The 21397-nt window shown below is 38.3% G+C and overlaps 1 protein-coding gene across 3 annotated transcripts in view; it reads left to right on the top strand.

Moving 5' to 3' along the window:
* Nucleotides 1-21397, top strand: part of LOC114031066 (serine/threonine-protein kinase N2) — a 170512-nt gene that overhangs the window by 140068 nt on the left and 9047 nt on the right. For all 3 annotated transcript variants that reach the window (XM_027846085.1, XM_027846083.1, XM_027846084.1), the window contains exons 16-19: nt 5821-5997; nt 7910-7972; nt 8957-9033; nt 14331-14473. In XM_027846085.1, coding sequence (XP_027701886.1) covers nt 5821-5997; nt 7910-7972; nt 8957-9033; nt 14331-14473 — 460 coding nt within the window. The remainder of the gene's footprint in view (nt 1-5820; nt 5998-7909; nt 7973-8956; nt 9034-14330; nt 14474-21397) is intronic.

Below are 21397 nucleotides of genomic sequence, written 5' to 3'. Positions count from 1 at the left end.
GAAACCACCACATTCATATTCATAGTATCTCATTATTTTATGTCCTCTGTAAGGTCATGGAAATGGCACTATAGATTAAGTGATTTGTATCTAGAAGTAGATACACAGAGGAAATTTGTGCTGGAGTTGTTGTGAGTGAATGAATGCGTGAATGAATGAATGAATGAAGGAAGGAAGGAAGGAATGAATGAAGGAATGAATAAAGCATTCGTTAAGGGTTAATTTTGTGCAAAGCACTAAGTGTTGGGAATATAAATAGAAAATTAAGACAGTCCCAGCTCACAGTCTAATAGGAAAAACAATCCATAGGGAAGGTCATTGGTTTTTTAATTCTCTCAGGCATTAATTACCAAAATAGCTCAAAGAAGAGAGACATTAAAAGAATGGAAAAAATCAAGGACACTATTATTAAAAAAAAGAAAAATAAGAAGACATTAATAGCAGCTTGACCTCGCACCATACATCACTTTAGTATCCTATCACGTTCATATGCCACAACCTGTTCAGCCGTTTCCCAATTGATGGCTGTCTAGTTTCAAATTCTTTGCCACCACCAAAAAAAAAAAAAATGCTGCTATGAGTATTTGTACCTACGGGTCCTTACAACAACCTTGTTAGGTAGACACTTACAATATTATCCCAGTTTACAGGTAAGGAGACTGAGGTTTAGAAATGCTAAATGATTTAACTTTAGTCACATAGGTAGTCAGATTTGAACCAAGGTTTCACCTGATTCCAAGTCCAATATTGTTTTCTTTAGTTTTTTTTTCATTGTCTGATCTGTTCACATGAGTTTGATTGTCTTTGTGCAGATGACCCCAAATTCATATGTGTATCCCTGATATATACTCTTAACTCCAGTCCTATATTACCAACTGGTGGGGGGAGGGGGGAGAGATATCATATCTCATAGGCATCTCAAAGTCAGCATGCACCAAACAGAGCTCATTGTACTTAATCCCAAACCCATCCCTCTTCTAAAATTTCTTTGGAAAGCAATGTCATGCTCAAAAGAGAAATAGGACACATAGATATAATAGCAGCTTTTTGTGTGTAATGGCAAAGAACTGGAAACTGAGGGATGCCTATCATTTGGGAAATGGCTGAATAGGTTATGGCATATGAATATAATGAAATACTAAAGCACTGTAAGGAATAATGAAGGCAAAGAGAAACATGTCAGAGAAACCTGGGAATATTTTTATGAACTGATATAGAGTGAAGTGAGCAGAATCAAGAAAACAATGTATACAATAACAACAGTATTGTAAAGATTTAAGAACTCAAATCAATGTAACAACCAACCAAGGTTCCAGAGGACTCATAATGAAATGTACTGCCCACCTCCTGATAGAGAGGTGATAAACTCAGGATGCAGAAAGAGGTGGGGAGGGGGGAGTGATGCATGTATGTGTATACATCATGCACACACATACATACATACATACACATACACACACACACGTATATATATATTTTGTTTGACTCTTCCTGTTATTAAAAGGAAAAAAAGGTGTCATCCTTCCAGTTGTCGAGTTCGTAATCTCAGGTTTTTCTCCCCAAGCAGCCCTCCCAAATGTAATCAGTTGCCCTGTCACATCAAATCTACTTCCACATCTCTTACATCCAATTCATAATCTATACTCATACAGCTACTACTCTTGTTCAGTCCCTTATAACTTCTTACCCAAATTATTATAATAGCCTCATTATTGATCCCCTTCAAATTTCTCCTTCTCTCCAATACATCTACCTGTTGCCAAATTAATATTTTTAAGTCACAGTTCTGACTGTGTCACTTCTCTACTCAAAAATTTTAAAATGTCTCATTATCTCTAGGATAAATTATAAATTTCTTAGCCTAGAACTTAAAGCCCACCACAATCTGACTGCACTTACCTTTTTTGGCTTATTTTATATTATTCGATGACATGCTAGCTCCTATTCCCATTACTACGATGATGCTATACCTCTACCTCTTAGAATTCCTAGATTCCTTCAAGGTCCAGCCCAGGTGCTCTTTCCTACAAGATGTCTTTTCTGATCTCCTTAGTAGTTAGTAATGCTCACTCCCTACTGAAAGGACGTCTTTATATTTACTTATCTGGGTGTATGTTCTATTTCCCCAGTAAATTATAGGCTTTTTCAGGCAGGAACTCTTTTGATTTTGTCTTTGTATCTTCAGCACCAGGGCTTTATAGGTAGAAGGCACTTAAATATGTGTTTGAATGTATTAAACATCTTCTATAACAAACAAGACAGGATTGTAAGTTTAGCACTGGAAGCAGGCTTAGAAGCCATTTATCCAACTCCTTCAACTTAGAAATACAGTCACTAAGGTCCAGAGAGGGGAAGTAACCTGTGTGAGATCACATCATCACAAGAAGAACCACAATTTGAATCTTCTAAGATTGTCTCCACTTTATCCAGTGTATATTTTATTTGTGCATATCCTTACGGTCTCCATGTTGGACTATGAGCTATTTAAGGGCAGACACTGGGCTTCTGCCTTTCTTTGTATCCCCAGTGTTTAGTATAAAGCCTTGCACGTAGTAGGAACTTATTAAATGTTTGTTGACTTGATCCAGGTCTTCTGACTCCATATCTAGCACTCTTTCCACTATACCACAGTCACATGAGCAACTAAAATGTAAAAAGAATATAAGATTCCACTGGATTTATTATTTCATGATTACAAAAAAGCATTTGACTTAGAGCCTTATCCTCTACCTTCCGCTGTGGTGCCATTGGGGCTAGAAGAACACCGCCCATTAGCCATTCCACTACCTCATGACTGTGGTTCTTAACAAGGGTCACAACACATCTAAGAAAACATGATGAAGCATAGTAAACAGTGGACCAAATATACCAATTTTGTGAGAGACATATCTGATAGATATGTGGGTTGGGCCCCTTATAAGAGGCAAGGCATGGAATTGTTCAAGGTCTCTAAGGATGAAGAGGGTTCGGATTTCATTTTTTTAAATTCACATTTGGTTCGAGAGTGAGAGTGAGGAATTTGGCAATGTCCTAGCATTGTGGTGAAAGTTGCTGCCAAAAATGATTAAATTTACACCAAGGTACCTAATAAACAGTTGACAAAGGACAAAAAATAAAATCTATCCTCCAACAAGTTGTCTTCCATGTAAATGATAAAAATCTTGAGGTTTGATAACTGTAACAGTAGAAGGAGCTTTGCTGAATTATCTTCTGATTTATCTCTGATAAATGAACTGTATAGCAACAATATACAAGGTGTCATTAAAACCTTTGGGACACCATAGGTGTGTATTCACCATTGAAGATTTCTTGTACTGATTTTGAATGGAAGAGAGGAATTGGATTCACTGGAGAGCTGGGGTTCTTAACCTTTTCTGTGTCATGTACCCTTTGACAGTCTGGTAAAGCCTGTGGACCTGTTCTCAGAAAAAATGTTTTCTTTCAAAATTCTTAATTGTAGGAAGTACTAGATTTCAGTCACTGGTGAGTAAAAGTAAATTTTTTCCCATACAAATTAGCAAACCTCCTGAAATCTGTCCAGTATGCTAGGTTATTCATCCCTGTCATAGATGTTAAGGAGTACTGGGTGCTTCTTTTTGATCATGTTCTGGTTGCTTCAGGATCCAGAATATTGGATTGGCACAGCAGATGCACAGTAATCTAGAAAAAGGAAACAGGTTGGTTTGCATTTAGGAGATTGAATAGCACTTTAGTGTCACCAGTATTGCTCCTGACACATGTGCATCTTAACACCAATATTCTTATACTACTGTATGCTTAAGAATCACGGATACCATGAATGTAGAAAGAACTAAAGTTGTAGGTGATCCAACAGGCCAAGGGAGAAAACTTGTGTTATCAAAAAATGAGTTGTATGCAAATGATGTAAAAACAAATCTGTACTAGCACAAGGAGATGGGCGGACCATCTGTGAAAGATTTATAGGGAGGTACAAAGAAGAACCACACAAAATAATTAGGTGTGAATTAGTGGTGAACTACATTGATTAAAGGAGTACCCACATAGTAACTTCTGTCAAAGGCTCATATAATTGCATGAAGGAAAGATGCATTATTCTGCCTGCATATCTCACCAGCTCCCTGTAAATAATATTCAGAAGAAAACCCTCTCCCTTTTTTGAAATAATATTTTATTCCCCAATTACATATAAAAATAATTTAAAAAATTTTTTTTAAGTTTTGAGTTCCATTTTATACCCCTCTTTCTCTTCATTCCCCCTTCCCTGAAATGGTAAGCAATCTGATATAGGTTATACATGTGCAGTCATGTAAAATATATTTCCATGTTAGTCATTTTGTGGAAGCAAACTTGAACTAAAAAAAAAAGTAAGAAAGTAAAAAAATAGTATGCTTCACGCTGTATTCAGACACCATCAATTCTTTCTCTGGAGGCAGATAGCATTTTTCATCATGAATCCTTTGGGATTATCTTGGATCATAGTATTGCTGAGAATAGCTAAGTCCTTCACGGTTGTTCATTGTACAATATTGTTACCATGTGCAATATTCTGGTTGTGTTCACTCTATATCAGTTCATGTAAGTCTTTCCAGGTTTTTCTGAAATCATCCTGCTCATCATTTCTTATAGCTCAGTAGTAGTCCATTACAGTCATATACCACAGCTTGTTCAGCCATTCCCCAACTGCTTGGCATCCCAGACCCTCTCTTTTGTAATGAGTATAGCTATTTTATTTCAGCTCCAGTCCATACTAGGGTTTGACTTCAGACAAAAGTGTGTTTAGGAACACAAGTTCATCTGACCCATCCTCAGGCTCCCCCTTCTCATCTCAAAACCCCTTGACATCATCCCATACTCTCACCTCCTTTCCTCCAGTTTCTGATAACAAGGTGGCCCTGACATTTTCTCCAGCAGACTGCCCACCCAATAATCCCTTTACTCTCTAATATTTAACCTCTTCATACTTATTGGTTCTTTCCCTACTACTACCACCAGCCATACCCAAAGACTCCTCCTTCCTTTAGCCTTCACTATACCCTGCCATTTCCTCACTATATTGTTCTGTTATTCAGCCAAGCTCACTTAGCCTCATATTTCCATGGATTTAATCGCCATCTTTATGCAGATGACTCATATCTGTATGTTCAACCCCAGTCTCTTCCCTGATCTTTAGTTCCATATCAGCATTGAGTGGTGCCTGTTGGACATTTCAGACTGAATACTACAGAGGCATCTAAAACTCATCTTGTCTAAAACAGAACTTGGCATCTTTGTTGTCAGACCTAGCCTTCTTCCAGACTTCCCTACTTCTGCCAAAAGCTCCATCACTTTTCTGATTTCCCAAGTGCATAAATTTACTATGACCCTCTCTTCGTCCCATATCCATTTGGTTGCCAAATCTTGTTGTTTATACCTTTATAACATCTGTTGCATTTTATCCTTTCTTTTGGCTCACACAATCTTATGTCAGGCTTTTATCACCTAGATTATTACAACAGCTTCCCTACCTCCATTGTCTCCCCACTCTGAAACCCTGTTGACTTCTTGTTTCTCTAGAGTAAATTATAAACACTTCTATTTGGCCTTTAAAGCCCCTCACAATTTCCCCCAACCTATCCTTTTATCGTACATATAGCTTGTTTTTTACATAGTTGTTTGCATGTCTCCCTTGTGAGACTGAGAGCTGCGTGTGGGTAGGGACTTTATTGCCTTTCATTGTATCCCCAGCACTTTGCGTAGTGCCAGACACATTATAAGTGCTAGTTTGCTGACAGACTGCTATTTATCGATTGTAATTTAAATGTCCAATGAATAAATTGCCATTTCAATGCTCTTTTGCAGCCTCATGTGTGAAAAACGAATTTTTGAAACTGTGAATAGTGTAAGGCATCCCTTTTTGGTGAACCTTTTTGCTTGTTTCCAAACCAAAGAGCATGTTTGCTTTGTAATGGAATATGCTGCCGGTGGGGACCTAATGATGCACATTCATACTGATGTCTTTTCTGAACCAAGAGCTGTGTAAGTATGCTTTTAGACTTTCTGTGCTTTTTATAAGTATTTTTCTTCCAAAAACATGAACATTAAATTATGATTTCTTCCTGAAGGGTAGATCTATGTAGTTAATAATAAAGCTGTTCTCCTTATTCTTTATCTAAGCTAATATCCCACTGTTCATGTACTTCTTATTCTGTTATTCATAGTAATAAGAAAGTACTAGCATGAATTACCCCAAATAACAAAGGACATTTTTGCCTGACTTTGCTTATTGATTTATGTAGCTCAAACAAATGAGCCTTACAGGGTTTCATTTCCTGCCTACCCAGTGGAAAAACTGCTGGTTTGTAAGTCATAAGATCTAGGTTTGAATTCTGGGTCTGATATCCTTGGTGACATTAGACAAATCACTTTCTCAGTGTCCACCACCCACCCCTGATCATTCGTTTTTTTCTCCCGTCTTCCATCACCTTTAAAGGTCACTTCTTCCTTTAAATTACCGTGATTTGTTATATGTAATGCTGTTTTCCAGTGGAAGTACTAATGGCAATGAGAAAGCTGCCTCCTGAGTGGGTTAGAAGTACCAGTCCTTTATTTCAATTTAGCAGAGTCCGTACTGTATGATTGGTACTTGGTTAGGTGCTATGGGTTGTAGAAAAGAAACAGTGCAGACCCCGTACCCCCAAAGAGTTAACCTTGTTAGGAAGACAGATGTGTACAATTGGAATTGAGAAAAATATAAATATATGATAAAGTATTAAATTATTGAAGCTGCATGTTACAGTTTATAGAGTAGTAGACTTAAAGTCAGAAGGAAATGGTTCAAACCCCACTTCTGACACAGTAATAATTAGAATGCTTTAAGGTTTGCAGAGTACTTCACAAATGTTATTTCCTCTGATCCTCACAACAACCCTGAAAGGTAGGTGCTACAATAGTAGCATTTTATAGGTGAGGAATAGAGGTTAAGTGACTTGCCCAGGGTCACACAGCTACTAAGTGTCTGAGAACAGATTTGAACTCAGGACCACCTGAATCTAGGTCCAGTAATATGAGCAAGTCAGATACCCTCTATGAGCCTCAAGCAGCTCTATAAATAAATTATACAAGGATTTTTATTTCCATACCAGGAGTTACCACACCAACAAAATCATTGGTCCTTGACCCTGATGTTGTTATTCGGTCTTTTTTCAATCATGTCTGATGCTCCCTGACCGCATTTGAGATTTTCTTGGGAAAGATACTGGGGTGGTTTGCCATTTCATTCTCCAGCTCATTTTACAGATGAGGAAACAGGTGAACAAGATTAAGTGACTTGCTCAGGGTCATGTAGCTTTCTGATTATCTGAGACTAGATTTGAACTCAGGTCTTCCTGACTCCAGGCCCAGCGCTGTATGCACTGTACCTCCTAGCTTTCATTATGTACGAGTCTGATGTAACTGCACTATAAAACCCATGAGGGCAATATCTTGTTTTTCATTTCCCCCAACTTCTAGCACAATGCTGTGCACACAGACACTTAATATTTAGTCATTGAATTAAAGGTAATTTGGTTACATAGAACTGGTGTAAAATGTGAAGAGATTTCAAAAATTGTGTTAGGAAAAGTCTTTCTAAATCCTCAAAATGGTAAGTTAACGAAGAGATTAAAGTTAAAATGTCTTCAAACCCTGCAGTTTTTCATCTGTCTTCTGGAGTTTCCTTTTTTCTTGAACTTCTGCCATTTCATTTAAAGCTTTGCCAGGTAGCTATATAAAATCTGTCTGAATATAAAGTATATATAAATACATTTTGAAAATTCTCCAGTCTGTCTACCAATTGTCTGCTCTTCACTGAAAGCTAAAAGATTTAGTGTCTTCAAAGCAGAATGTTATAAATCAAAACCAAAAATCTGTGAAATGTGTTAAATCTGTTTTGCTTTAATTCTTTAAACAGATTTTATGCTGCATGTGTAGTTCTTGGATTGCAATATTTACATGAGCACAAAATTGTTTATAGGTAAGTAAATTTTATGTTCCCGGGATGGGTTTGAACAGGAAGTTAAAGCTAGTTAGACTTTTCATATTTTTATGGTATTTAGTATATGATTTATGCAAATGTGTATGTTAGCCCTTCCAAGGAGCTAATACAGCACTTCAAAATGAAGATGGCAAGTTTTTCTTGAAAATAACATTTTTTTCCCCTGATGTTTTTCTTTCTTCCTAATTAAAAGAGCTCAGGATAGTTCAACCCAGACTGTCACAAATGTAGATTGTGCTTGATATTTCCCTTTCAAATAAGGTATTAAAGTAAACTTGCCTAGACCAAGGTAGAGAAAGACCAATAAAATTTATGGAGTAGCTCATTTACATTAAGAATCTCACTCCTTTCAAATAAATCCATAATTCAAACTAAGTGCCAAGGAGGTATTCCTAAATAGAGAGTCTGGACCTAGATAAGAATCAGTTTATGATTAGCATCAATAAAAGGACTGTGGTAATATCCTTGTAAAACATATGTTCTCTCAAGTAGCTAAAAGATGCTTTCCACACCTTAGACTACTTATTAACTTGGCAAATCCTTCCTTCCTACATAATGCAAAGTTAAACTTTGCTCAGGTTGAAGTCACAAATTCTAAATGAAAGAAGGCAGATTTTGATGAGGTTTTATGGCACTGGGGTTCCTTATTTTAATTTTGTTTTCTTAAGTGATAAAACCCTCCTTCCTTGAGTGTGGTCTTTTTTTCCTACCATAACAGGAAAAACTGAATTCTCATTTATCATATTTGCAAGCAAAGCAGTACGTATTGCCAAAAGGAGATGAAAAAAATAAAAATCTTCAATAGAGGATTTAAACCCTAAATCAGAACTTGGAAAACCTATACTTGATAAAGAGGATATTTGGCCATTTATTAGTGAAGGAATTTATTTTTTAAACCAGATTATATATTCATTTCATTACATTAATTTTAATTTCTTTTCATTTCTTTTTTTCCCCACATAGAGATTTGAAGTTAGATAACTTGTTGCTAGATACAGAGGGCTTTGTGAAAATTGCTGATTTTGGTCTTTGCAAAGAAGGTAATTTACTTTTATTGAAGTTATTTTTCAAAGCCTCATTGTTCCTTTGTATTTTGGTAGTTACCAATATTGCTTGTGAAAGGGAAGGTATGTTTCAGGTACTTACTTTTTTCTCTATTAAAAATCCTTTGAATTGTCCACATATTTTAATTATCATATTATTATGAATTTCACAAAAGTTCAGAGATGAAAGGGACTTGAAGGGTAATCAGATCCAATCCTCCACATCTGAATACTGGAAGATTTGGAAAGAGGTTGAATGATTTGTTCAGTGTCATAGGGGCCAAGCCTTATCTGAAATACGGGTTTCTTATTCCTATTTCAGTATTCCTTCAGCTCCATGATGACTCCTTAATGTCTTACATTGACATGATTGAACACTTGAATTTGCTGGATATCATCATGGGAGACGAGCATTCTCTTCATACGCTAATTGTCTTTATAGAAAAGCGCCAATAAGCTAATTGATCCTGTCCCTGTTAAGCATTGTACAAAAAGCATTATGAAGGCTCAGTACCTTACTTAGAGATACATAAAAATCAGTTTCTTCTAAATTCACTAATTCAGTGAATCTCTGATCTTATCAATGTGGGTACTGCTTCCATTAGTGTAATTTGCAGTCTCTTCATACTTTCTCATTCCTTCTATATTTTTGTTTGTGTTTTCCACAGATTTTCTTCAGTGTCTACTTAACGTACTAGAATCCTTCCTTTAAATCTTTGTACATTTTATGGATACAAGTAGAAAACTAGCTGTTCATCTGCTCTCTTTTGTTCTTGCCACATGACTAGCCTCTTTCATTTTCCTGTCATCCATTTCCTCAATGTTATCTCTTCCTTGTGAACTTATATGGTCATCTTTGGAAACACACCATAGCCTATTTATCGGCATTATGCATCTCTCCATGGTACTTCGCTTTACACAAAGTTTGATTCTTCCGTGATTGAGCATTCCTAAATTCACAAACATATGACATTGTCAGGAAAGCATTTCTGTTGGGGAAAAAAAAAATGGGCCTTTGTGCTAGGCAGTAGCCTAGGGTTGTTAAAACTAGGAGATTGATAGATAGCTACATAGAGAAATGGTTTATTAAATGTTTCCTGTATGCTAGGCACTGGCATTAAGCACTGAGGATAGAAATATAAGCAAACATGACAGTCTCCACCCTTAAGAAACTTCTAATTGAGAAAAACATTACATAAACAGGAGTTGAGAAGTGGAGATTTAGGGGTGCAGGAATGTTGTGGGAATGGCCAGGAAGTGGTATGTAGAGGCCTGGTTCTAGGTGCAGGAATCATTTCTAAATGCAAGGTGAAAGTTACTTTACAGGGCCTAGCATCAAAGGAGATAATATGTATAAAGTACTTTGTAAACTTTAAAGTTCTTTATATAAATATTAACTGTTTGCTACTATGCAGTTTTTTTTCAGATGTTATCCAGCCATTTCCTTCTTCCTCTTCAATTCTGAGCACTGCTCATTAGTCACCTGCAGTGTCTGTCCCAGATATATGTATTAATATGTTCACTCAGGGGAATGGTCTTCTAGCTATACATAATAGGCTAGACAACAGGTATTTTTCGTTCATTTGGTTCTCCCTGTATGGATTGTTAAAGCGGTCTCCTGAGTGTGGCCCTCTTAACATTCTGGGTCTTGATGTAGTCAGCTCACTACCATCCACAAACAGAAGCATTAGAGCAGTCTGGCCAGCACTCGGTAATAATGTCTTATCCATTTGGACCTTGCTGCTCTCCAGTATGGTGTCAGATACCTTGCCTTGTTTGATGTCAGCAATCAGTTATTCACATGTTCATATTAATAAACAGATGTGTCTGTTACTTGCATTTATTAAAAACTCTTGTGTGATCTTAACGTAAATATGAATGATGCCTTGTTTTAAAAAAAAAACACTCAAAGCTTAAGATTTGTTTTTATTCTTTGCAGAAGATGGTATTTTTTGTGCTTAGAAAAACAGTGGGATCTTAGATTCTTTGTACCTTTCAGTCAGCTCTGACTATAAAGATGTGGCCTGCGAGTAGAGTCATTTATGACAGTCTTTCTATTTCCATTTCTCATTTTCACTAATGATATCCTTGATGTTTAAGTTATTCTCATAAAGGTAAGAAAGTATCTTTCTGTAGAATGGTGGGTAGTGAAGGTTTTTCATTTGCCTTTTTTTTCCCCATTTGTAACATGGCCTGCAGCCTTTTGTATCCTTTCTGGATTCTTCGATGCCCTGAGATAGCATGTAACTACTTCCAGGGTTGTGTCGCTGCCCAGAGTGGTTCTCCCCACTGTGAGGTATTCTGGTCCACTCACCCTGCCTGGCTCAGGTAGAATCTGACAGCCCATGAGATACTCAAAAGAGATCCTTGTTAAAGACGCTGACAGAGCCTACTCATTGGGTCTGATGATGCTCACTTGGATCTCACTCCGTACCTTGATCTTGTTCACAGTTTTCCTCCGTCCTCCTTGTAATGTCGCGTGAATTTGTCTTCCAAACCATTGTTACTGCCTTTTCCTGCCACACCCCTGTGCTTGGCAAAGAATCCCAGGCTTATAGGTTTAGAGATAGAGGACAGAGTGGAAGCCATCAAGCCCGAACTCTTCATTTTACAGATGAAGAAATTGAGGCCAGACAAGCCAAGTGTATTGCCCAAGGCCACAAAGAGTAATAGAGGTGGGATTCACACCCAGTTCTTCTGAAGTTGAATCCAGTTTTCTTTCTGTTGCATCATGCTCTTTGCTAGCTAAAGCATTTTATGGGTTTTGCACTTCTTGTTGCTTGTTGTATCCAGCATTAATTGACTCTCTTCTTCCTATATAAGAATGGACCGAGTTAGTAAGCCTTTCAGTGCCCCAAGCGACTCTTAGGATTATAAATTGCTGAATAGGTCTGAGATTTATAAGCAATCAGTAGTCCTTTAACCTCCTCGATTTCTCAGACCTGAGCCACAGTTTCCATTATGCTCGTCACCATCTTCCCCTATGCCCACCTTCATAGTTAAGGTGCCGAATGTCAAAATCATTGACTTTTTTGGGAGAGCTTGTCAAATTCTTCATACAGCATTTTTCTACCTTTTTATCCTCTCCAACAGATGCTGGAATGTAAGCTGCAGTTATCTTGGTGATCTTACTGCTTATTATCACTGCAAGAGACAGTGATCAGAAAATCTATACCCTGGTGTCTCTTCTTGCCTTTGGCCGTTTGAGAACAGTTCTGCCTACTCTTTGATTATCTCTTAACTGTGAATGTGCCTTCTTTTTGTTTCACATTCCTTTTTTCTTCTGTTTTTATTTTTTATTTCAAGAAGATACATCTTGATTTGATTTAGTTGTTCTAATAATATGTCAGTTCATTGGCCATCTTGCCAGAGAGCTCCCTCTTAGATAAAAGTGCTCAGGTTTAAGTTAATATTGATAGACTGTCCCAGAGCTATTTGTTAACTAATTCAGTCCTTCCTCTTCACCACACCACCATAGTTCCTTTCCAAGTGGGAAGGGGCTGTCTAGCACTGGTCTGGTTTTTTCTTTTGTTTCTTACTTTGATTTTTTAATTTCTTTGAGCTTGATCTAGGGGATTTCACTGGTATATATAAGGGAGGTCCCTTTACCAGTGAAGGTTGGTGACTTCTTGGCAAATTTACAGCCTTAGAGAGCTGCTTGAGGCCCTGAGAGGCCCAAATGACTTGCCCAGGGTCTTACAGCCGGGATGTGTCAGAAGTGGGCCTGGAACCCAGATTTTCTGGATTCACCTGTGCTTCTCTTATCTCTTAATGGTTTTTATTTAATGGTGATAACCAACATTTACATTATACTTTAAGGTTTGCAAAGCATTTTGCAAATAGCATCTCAGTGGTCAAAGTAGTTGACCCCTCTACTCATTGGAAAGGAAAATATCAAGGGTGAGGTTTTTTATTTAATACATTTGGGGTTAGAGATGCAGTTTGAATGTAATCAGTGGAAATAATGGCTAGTGGGTATGGACACATCAAATATATTTTCTTGCCTGTGGCATTGACAAGGGACATAGCAGATAAGATTTAAAATACTTCCAAGTTAAGTGAGCTGTCCTTCAGCTTCCCTTGGATGAATGAACTATAATAACTGTGCTCTGACAAAATATACATGGACAACATATAAAAGGAAAGCTAGCTGTGACATAACAAATTCATGGCCTGCCTCTGGGGCCCACCGCAAGTCCCCTAGTAGACTTTCTGAGTAGGAGCTGCTGAGTCAGCTGCTGATCTACACTGAGAGCACATTATTCTGATGAGACTACAGGTTCATGTTCTCTCCACTCTCCCCCTCTCCCCCCGCCAAAAAAACTATATAAAAATGTAGGCACAGTTTTTACTGTTGATGAAAATAGTCAAAACAAAAGAATACTTTATTATGCCTTGAAAGTAATATATAAAAATTTGTTGTAGTAGTGAACAGGACATCAGAATGAGAAGCAGGAGACCTGATTTTTTTCCCCCTATTCTATTAAATGACTTCCTGATTTTTGCCAGGTTACTTGAAGCATCAAATGTGTATGGAGAGTTTATTTGTCAAATGTAGATATTTCCTTATGCCCTATTTAACTATTTAAGGAATTCATGAAGTTTTACTTGCTTTTTAAAAATAATAATATAAGAGATTTTCAGCCTTTTGGAAATATCTATTCTATAATAAATGCTTGTTCACTTAATAATATCACTAACTTGTACAACATACATTTGATGATTACATGTATTAATTATAGGAATAGGCACATTGAAAATTAATTGTACTAAATGATGTTCTCGTATTACATGACAAATTTGTATTTATAACCTTGGCCAACACTTGATTATCTAGAAACTCACTATCTAGATTGTGGGTTTTTACTCTTATTAACTTTTTCTATGGAATTTTTTCCATCTAGTTTTCTAGTCACATTATATATATTCCTAGAAGAAGGAAGAAAAAGTAATAGTCCATTATGAAATTAGTACAAAAGAATGCTGAGAATAGAAAATAATTTTAACAGCTAAAATTATTTTGGATTGAATTTATTTTATTTATTTATTTTGGATTGAGTTGGCTGTTATATATTTAGCCAAATCACCACTCTGTGCACTCTTACTACTCATCAGAAAATGATAAGGCAGGGGTATGCTGGGAGAAGGACCAAAGTGATATGTGAGTTTAGCATCTCCTCATATATTTTTTATTTAGGAAGTTGCCAATCTTCCTAGTTTTTATGTTAGCTCTAGAGGGGAAAAAAAGAACATATGAAGTACCTAAGAAATGATTTGGTTTTTCTGTTTTTCAGGAATGGGCTTTGGAGACAGAACAAGCACATTTTGTGGCACTCCAGAATTTCTAGCTCCAGAAGTCTTGACTGAAACATCTTACACAAGAGCTGTGGACTGGTGGGGGCTTGGTGTGCTTGTATACGAGATGCTGGTTGGAGAGGTAAGCAGTGGTCAATAATGTGTCCTGGGTAGAAAAGAGAGTGCAACCAAAAAGCTTAGGTGCTTTAGCAAAAAATGAGAAATTAGCTTCCATACCTATTCAAAGCTCACCACAATTACCTCTAACGCTTTTGATGCCTGCCATGGTCTTTGCATAGGACACTGAGAATAGAGCAAGCAAGGCCTGGCAGCAGATAAGCAGCAGAACTAATTGAAAAGCCTTCATCAGAAATGAACACTAGCTGTCCTCCAAATCAGAAAGTCAACCTTAAGACAAAAAAACTCACAAAGTAATTCTTTTCTGTCTTTTATAGATTTTACATTTCTTAAAATTTCATGTACACATAGACACTCTTGCTATTTCTAAGTGCAAGATGTCCTAAATTTGTAAAACTATAAAATCCCAGTACCTTATCATGTCATAAATTTTTATTTTAAAGTTGGTTAGGTGAACTTTTCTGTCATGGTTCTTTAGTTCCTATCAGTAGGGGTTGGAGTAATTTTTAAAAATTGATCAGTTCCTGAAATGCAGTCCAACCCTTTTCCCTCCTAATCAATTCTGGGTTTAATTCATTTGTCCATTCCTATGTACTAGTAAACCACTTCTATGACTCTACAGCCTACTACTTATCATAGTCCAGACTGCAGTCATTCTTCATTCACTTATTATTAAGTATGATTAGTCAATCGATAAACATTTATTTTAAATGTCTGCTGTGTGGCAGGCACTGTGCTAAGCACTGGGAACACAAAAAAAGGCAAGACAGTCCCTGCCCTCAGGGAACTCCTAACCTGATGGAGGAGGCAACAAATATATACAAACAAACTATATGAAAGGTAAATAGGAAATAATTAAGAGAGAGAAGAGAAGGCACTGGAATTGAGGGGGATTGGGAAAGGCTTCTTATAGAAGATAGGATTATAGGTGGAATTTATAGGAAGCCAGGGAAGGCAGTGGTAGGAACTGAGGAGGGAAAACATTCCAGACCTGGGGGATGGTCAGAGAAAATGCCCAGAGCCAAGAGATAGAGGGTCTTGTTCAAAATCCAGGAGGCCAGCGTCACTGGATTGAAGAGGACGCCTCAGGAGTAAGATGTAAGACTGGACAGGTAGGAAGGGGCCAGGTGATGGAGGGCTTTGAATCCCAAACAGAGCATTTTATATGTGATCCTGGGGACCCAGTGGGGTTTATTAAGGGGAGAGGGGTTGACTAAGGTCAGAGCTTCGTTTTTAGTAAAATCACTTCAGTGGTCGAATGGAGGATGGGTTAAAGTGGGGAGAGACTGGAGGTAGGTAGACCCATCAACAGGCTATTGCAGTAATCCAGACGTGATGAGGGCCTGCACCAGATGGGTGGCAGTGTCAGAGAAGAGAAGGAGGTATATCCAAGAGATATTGCAGTGTTGAAATTGACAGGACTTGGCAACAGCTTGGATCTGGGGTGAGAGATGGTGAGGAGTTGGTGATGACTCCCAGCTTGCGAGATTGAGGGACTGGGAGGATGGTGAAGCTACAGTAATAGGCGGGGCAGCTAGGGGGTGCAGTGGGTAGAGCTCTGGCCTTGGAGTCAGGAGGACCTGAGTTCAAATCTGGCCTCAGACACATAACACTCACTAGCTGTGTGACCCTGAGCAAGTCACTTAACCCCATTGCCCCATTAAAAAACAAAACAAAACAAAGCAAAAATACAGTAATGGGGAATGTTGGGGGTGGAGGAAGATTTTAGGGGGATGTCTACTGGACATCCAGTTCAAAAACAGCTGGAGATACGAGATTATAGATTTGAGAATTGTCAGCATAGAATTCTTTAGTGATTATATATCTCATTTAGGAGGCTCTATTCATGTTCCAGGGCTTACTTAAATTAAGTAAATATTTATTTCTACTATGTACAAGGTCAGAAAATCTAAACTTCCTGCATTCTACTGAGGAGATACATTTTCATAAGTAAATAAAGTACAATTATTTTCTAAAGTAAATACAACATAAATTATATAGAAGATAATTTTAAAAGGGAGAGATTGCTAATCACTGCAGGGAAGGGAGGGCAGGAAGGTATAAGGGAAGGCCTTTTGTAGGAGGTGGCACTTCCTTTGTAGGATTTGCTTGGAAAGAAACTAGGGACTTTGCAAGGGGGAACTGAAAAGTGAGTGCATTTGAGACTTGAAAAGGCAGTGTGCCTTGTACAAAGGTATAGGGAGGGGAGGAGAGTAACGTCCTTCATGGAGAACAGCTGTAGTAGTGGGCCACTTCATGTAGAATGGAAAGTATGTAAAAGGAAGTAACAAGAAATAATGAAGGAAAGATAAATGGGACTCAGACTGTAGACAGCTTTAAATTTACCATTTGTGTTTCATCCTAAAGGCCATTGGGGGTGGGTGACATGTCAGAACTGTTTTTTAGCAATATCAGCTCGGAATTTGAGTACAGGATAGATTCAAGAGGTGGGGAGATTAGGTATAGGGAGAGCAATTAGAAGACTGTGGCAGTAATCCGGACAAGAAGTAATAAGGTTTGGTTTTTTTAATTTTTAGGCAATTGGGGGTTAAGTGACTTGCCCCAGAGTCACACACGCTAGTAAGTGTCAGATTTGAACTTAGGTCCTCCTGACTTCAGGGCCAGTGCTCTATCTACTGCACCACCTAGCTGCCCCAACAAGAAGTAATAAGGGCCTAAACTTAAAGGAAAGGGAAGAGTGCAAAAGATGTCATGGATGTTCAACATGCTTCAGCAGCTGATTAGATGTAAGGGTTAAGGGAGAGGGAAGAGTCACAGGGTGATTCCAAGGTTGCAACCTTGAGTGACTAGAAAAATGCTGGCTAGTACCATCAACAAGGTAGAAGGAGTGGTCCTGTACCTGGTCTTCCCTTGACTTGAGGGGCTTTGCAAGAAAATTAGTTATGTCTTAGACATGTAGAGTTTGTGAACTGCCTGTGTGACATTCACATAGAGGATGCCAATAGACAGTGATACGGGACTGGAATCCTAGAGAGAGTTGGTCAAGAGAGAGAGATTTGGGGGTGGTGTGCATAGGGATGCTGACTGAACCCGTAAGAGTTAAAGAGCTGACCAAGACAGGCTCCCTTTAGTAGACAGAAGAAGGATGAGCCAACAGAGAGAATGAAACAGAGTATAGAGCCACATGGAAGAACAAAGAGAGAGCATGAGCACAATGTCTGGTAGCCAAGAGAGGAGCGAATAATCAGCAGCCTCAGTAACTGTGGCAGAAACCAAGCGAAATGAGGCCTGACTGACTGAGGCTATTGGGTTCAGCAGTTGAGATTGTTGATTACCTTGGAGAGAGAAATTTCATTCAAGGGGTAGGGCCAGAAGCCAGATTTAAAGGAATTGATAAGTGAGTAGGAAATAAAGAAACCTTTGGGCAGCAAAAGCGGGCAAGAATAGTGACTTGGCATAATAGCACGGGCAAGTGAATTTGTTAGGATCTAAGAAGACCTAGCATAGGCCTAAAGCTTTTGGAAAGAGACCTCAAAGGTCATCTTGTCTAGGCAATCCACAAGTACATACTATGTTCCTGTTCTAGGTGCTGTACTAAGTGAAGAGAGGTCAAGAAAGATTCAGATTGAGAAGAGACCATTAATTTGGGCAGCTGAAATTGTTTTTAACTATGGAGAGAATACTTTCTGTTGAGTGAGATTGGAATACTGCCAGCAGAGAGCGGAAGAGAGAGAGCAAATGGAGACTCTGAATGTAGACGGTATCAAGGAGCTTGTTGAATAAGAAAGGGAGAAGAGATGCAAGAGAGATGAGAATCCTAAGAGCTAATGAACTTTTAAGGGTAGAGGAGAGTCAGGCATATTTATAGGTAACAGGGAAAGAACTAATTAGATAAGAAGAGGCTAAAGATTAGAGAGAGGTGAGATGATATTGGGGACAGTGTGTCTGCTGGGAAGGCAGAAGGGATGGAATGAAGGGTATATGTATTGGAAAGCCCATCTCTTCCCCAGAAACTGGAGTTAAGATAGGAATAGGGAAGTAGCTAGGGAGGAGGAGGGAAGAGGAAGCCCAGAGTGAATGACTTTGCTAATCCAAATCAAGGTCTTCAGCTGAGAGAAGGGTGAGAGATTGCTGTGGAGGCTTGAGAAGAGGAGATAGTTTGAGATAGATACTGTGGGGAGTGGGACAGAGAATCAATTAAGGAGGAGGTGCAAGGGTTGCCTTGGTGCATGGAGGACCCACTTGAGATTAGAGAACATAAATGCGTAATGGACCCAGTAAGCACAATTGCATGATTTCTTATGTCTCTGTTTAGCAGCATATGATTTGAAGCAGAAAACATGGTTGATGAGAGTATGGGGTGACCAAGCATGACCAGTGATAGGATAAAAAAGCAAAAGATTTGAGAGGATAAGATAGATAGTTGGGAGATAAACTGTCATACACGAAGTGGTTGAGATTAGGAAGAAAGGAAAATATGGCCAGAGCAGGGACATTAGGCTGGCAAATGACTGAGGAGTAGAGGGAATGGAAGTCATATGGAATAGAAGACATTTAAAAAAAAAGTTTTAGGAGGGGAATAAGGTAGAGAGAACAATAGGAAATCATAATCGTATAAAGAAATCTCATGGAAATCGAGCACTTGTGGGTGGAGACAAGATCATTGGTGTTACCACCCTCCTGACTCCCCCTGAAATGGCATGGAAGAGGTCATAATAGCTGAATAGACTGAAAAACTGGGAGGTGAGGGTGTGTGAAGGAACATAATGGAGGGGTTAGAAGTTGGAGTAGCAAGGGAGGTTGGTGAGCCAGGAAAGGGAGTTCTTGAAAAAGTAGGAATAGATGGTGTCTGAATACAGACTGAAGCATACTGTTTTTCACTTTTTTTTCTTTTTTTTTCTTTTTTTTAGTTCAAGTTTTCTTCCACAAAATGAGCAATGTGGAAATATCTTTCTCATGCTGCACATGTGTAACGTATCAGATTGCTTACCATCTCAGGGAGGGGGGAAGAAAAGGAGAGAGAGGGAGAATTTGGAGCTCAAAACCTTAAAAAAAAATGTTTACATGTATTGGGGGGGGGGGACATATTACCCAAAAAAAGAAAAGGGAGGAATACTGTCCTATTGTAGATAAATCACCAGAATCTTTAACAAGTGAATAATTTGGATAAAGTGAACCTCAAAGGAAGAAAGGTTACTGAGTGATTAGAGGTAGATAGAAAGTCTGAAAGTGGCCATGAAGAGCAAGAGGTATTCCCATTCCTTCATTATACAGATGAGCAAACTGTATAGGCAGGGCAGGGAAGGAGAATCAGAAGAGATGGAAGATGGGCGGAAAAAAAAAAAGACTGATCATATCGGGGGAAGAGCAAGCTACCTAGAAGACAGGAGGGTATGGGAACAAGAGTATACTTGGAAGAGGGACAAAATGTCAAGAATATCAAGGAAATTAATGGGGGAAAAAGTGGGAGGGAAGGAGGCCTGGCTGTACCAGATCCCAGACTGTACTACAAAGCCAAAATTATTAAAACAATTTGGTACTACAAGAAGTAGAAAGGTTGATCAGTAGAACAGATAAGGTACACAATATACAGAAGCAAGCAAGCTCAGTAGCCTAGTGTTTGAAAGACCCAAAGATTCCAACTATTAAGGCAAGAACTTACCATTCAGGGGCAGCTAGGTGGCGCAGTGGATAGAGCACTGGCCCTGAAGTCAGAAGGACCTGAGTTCAAATCTGCCCTCAGAACAAACATTTGACACTTACTAGCTGTGTGACCCTGGGCAAGTCACTTAACCCCAATTGCCTAAAAAATAAGAAAAACAAAAAAAAAAGAACTTACCATTCAGTGAAAACTGGAAAACAGTATGGCAGAAAGTAGCTATTGACCAACACCTCACACCATGTACAGAGACAAGCTCCATGTGAATACATGATTTAGACATAAAAGGTGAGAGCACAAACAATTTAGAGGAGCATGGAGAAGTGGCCTGTGGGTAGAGAAGAGCTCATGACCAAACAGGATAGGAAGGTTCACAGGAGGTAAAATGGACAGTTCTGATTGCATAAGATTTATAGAAAATTGGCAGAGACAAAATCAGTGCAGTTAATGTTAGAAGTAGGAAATTGAGGAAAAATCTTTGCATCAAGTTTCTCTGATAAAGCTTTCATATATAGGGAACTGATTCAGATTTTTAAGAATAAGACCCATCTTCCCCCATTGGTCAGAGGGTATACACAGGCAGTTTTCAGAAGAAGAAATCCAACTTGTCGGTAGCCATAAGGAAGAAATGTTCTAAATTCTAATAATTAGAGAAATGCAAATTAAAACAACTCTGGAGGTACCACCCCACACACATCAGATTGGCAATATTGACAAAAAAGGAAAATAATAAATGCTGGAGGGGGTGTGAGAAAACAAATATTTTAGTGTACTCTTGAATAGAGTGTGAATTAGTCCAGCCATTCTAGAAATCATTTTAGAACTATATTCAAAAAACTTTTAAACCATGCTGTGTGACATAGCAATACTACTAAGTCTATACCCCAAAGAGATTAAAGGAAGAGGAAAAGGACTCACATATACAAAATTGTTTATAGAGTTCTTTTCTTGGTGGCAAAAAATTGGAAACTGAGAGGATGCCCATCAGTTGGGGAATGGCTGAACAGTTATATGTATGTGTTGGGATGCTGTTGTTTTGTAAGAAATTATGAAGGGGGTAGCTTTAGAAAAACCTGGGAAGACTTGTATTAATTAATGCTGAGTGAAATGAGCAGAATCAGAACAACTTTAATAATAATTTATACAATTTAATAACTGTAAAGTAAATATAACTGTAAAGACAACTGTGAAAATAACTGTGAAGATAAAAATTTTGAAAGACTTTGGAACGCTGATCAACACAAACCACAGTTCCAGAGATCTCATAATGAACATACTATCCACCTCCAGAAAAAGAGCTAATGGACT

This window comes from Vombatus ursinus, unplaced genomic scaffold, assembly GCF_900497805.2.
Source record: "Vombatus ursinus unplaced genomic scaffold, bare-nosed wombat genome assembly UNPS02015035.1, whole genome shotgun sequence".
Lineage (NCBI taxonomy): Eukaryota > Metazoa > Chordata > Mammalia > Diprotodontia > Vombatidae > Vombatus > Vombatus ursinus.
This window is presented reverse-complemented; position numbering and strand designations above follow the sequence as displayed.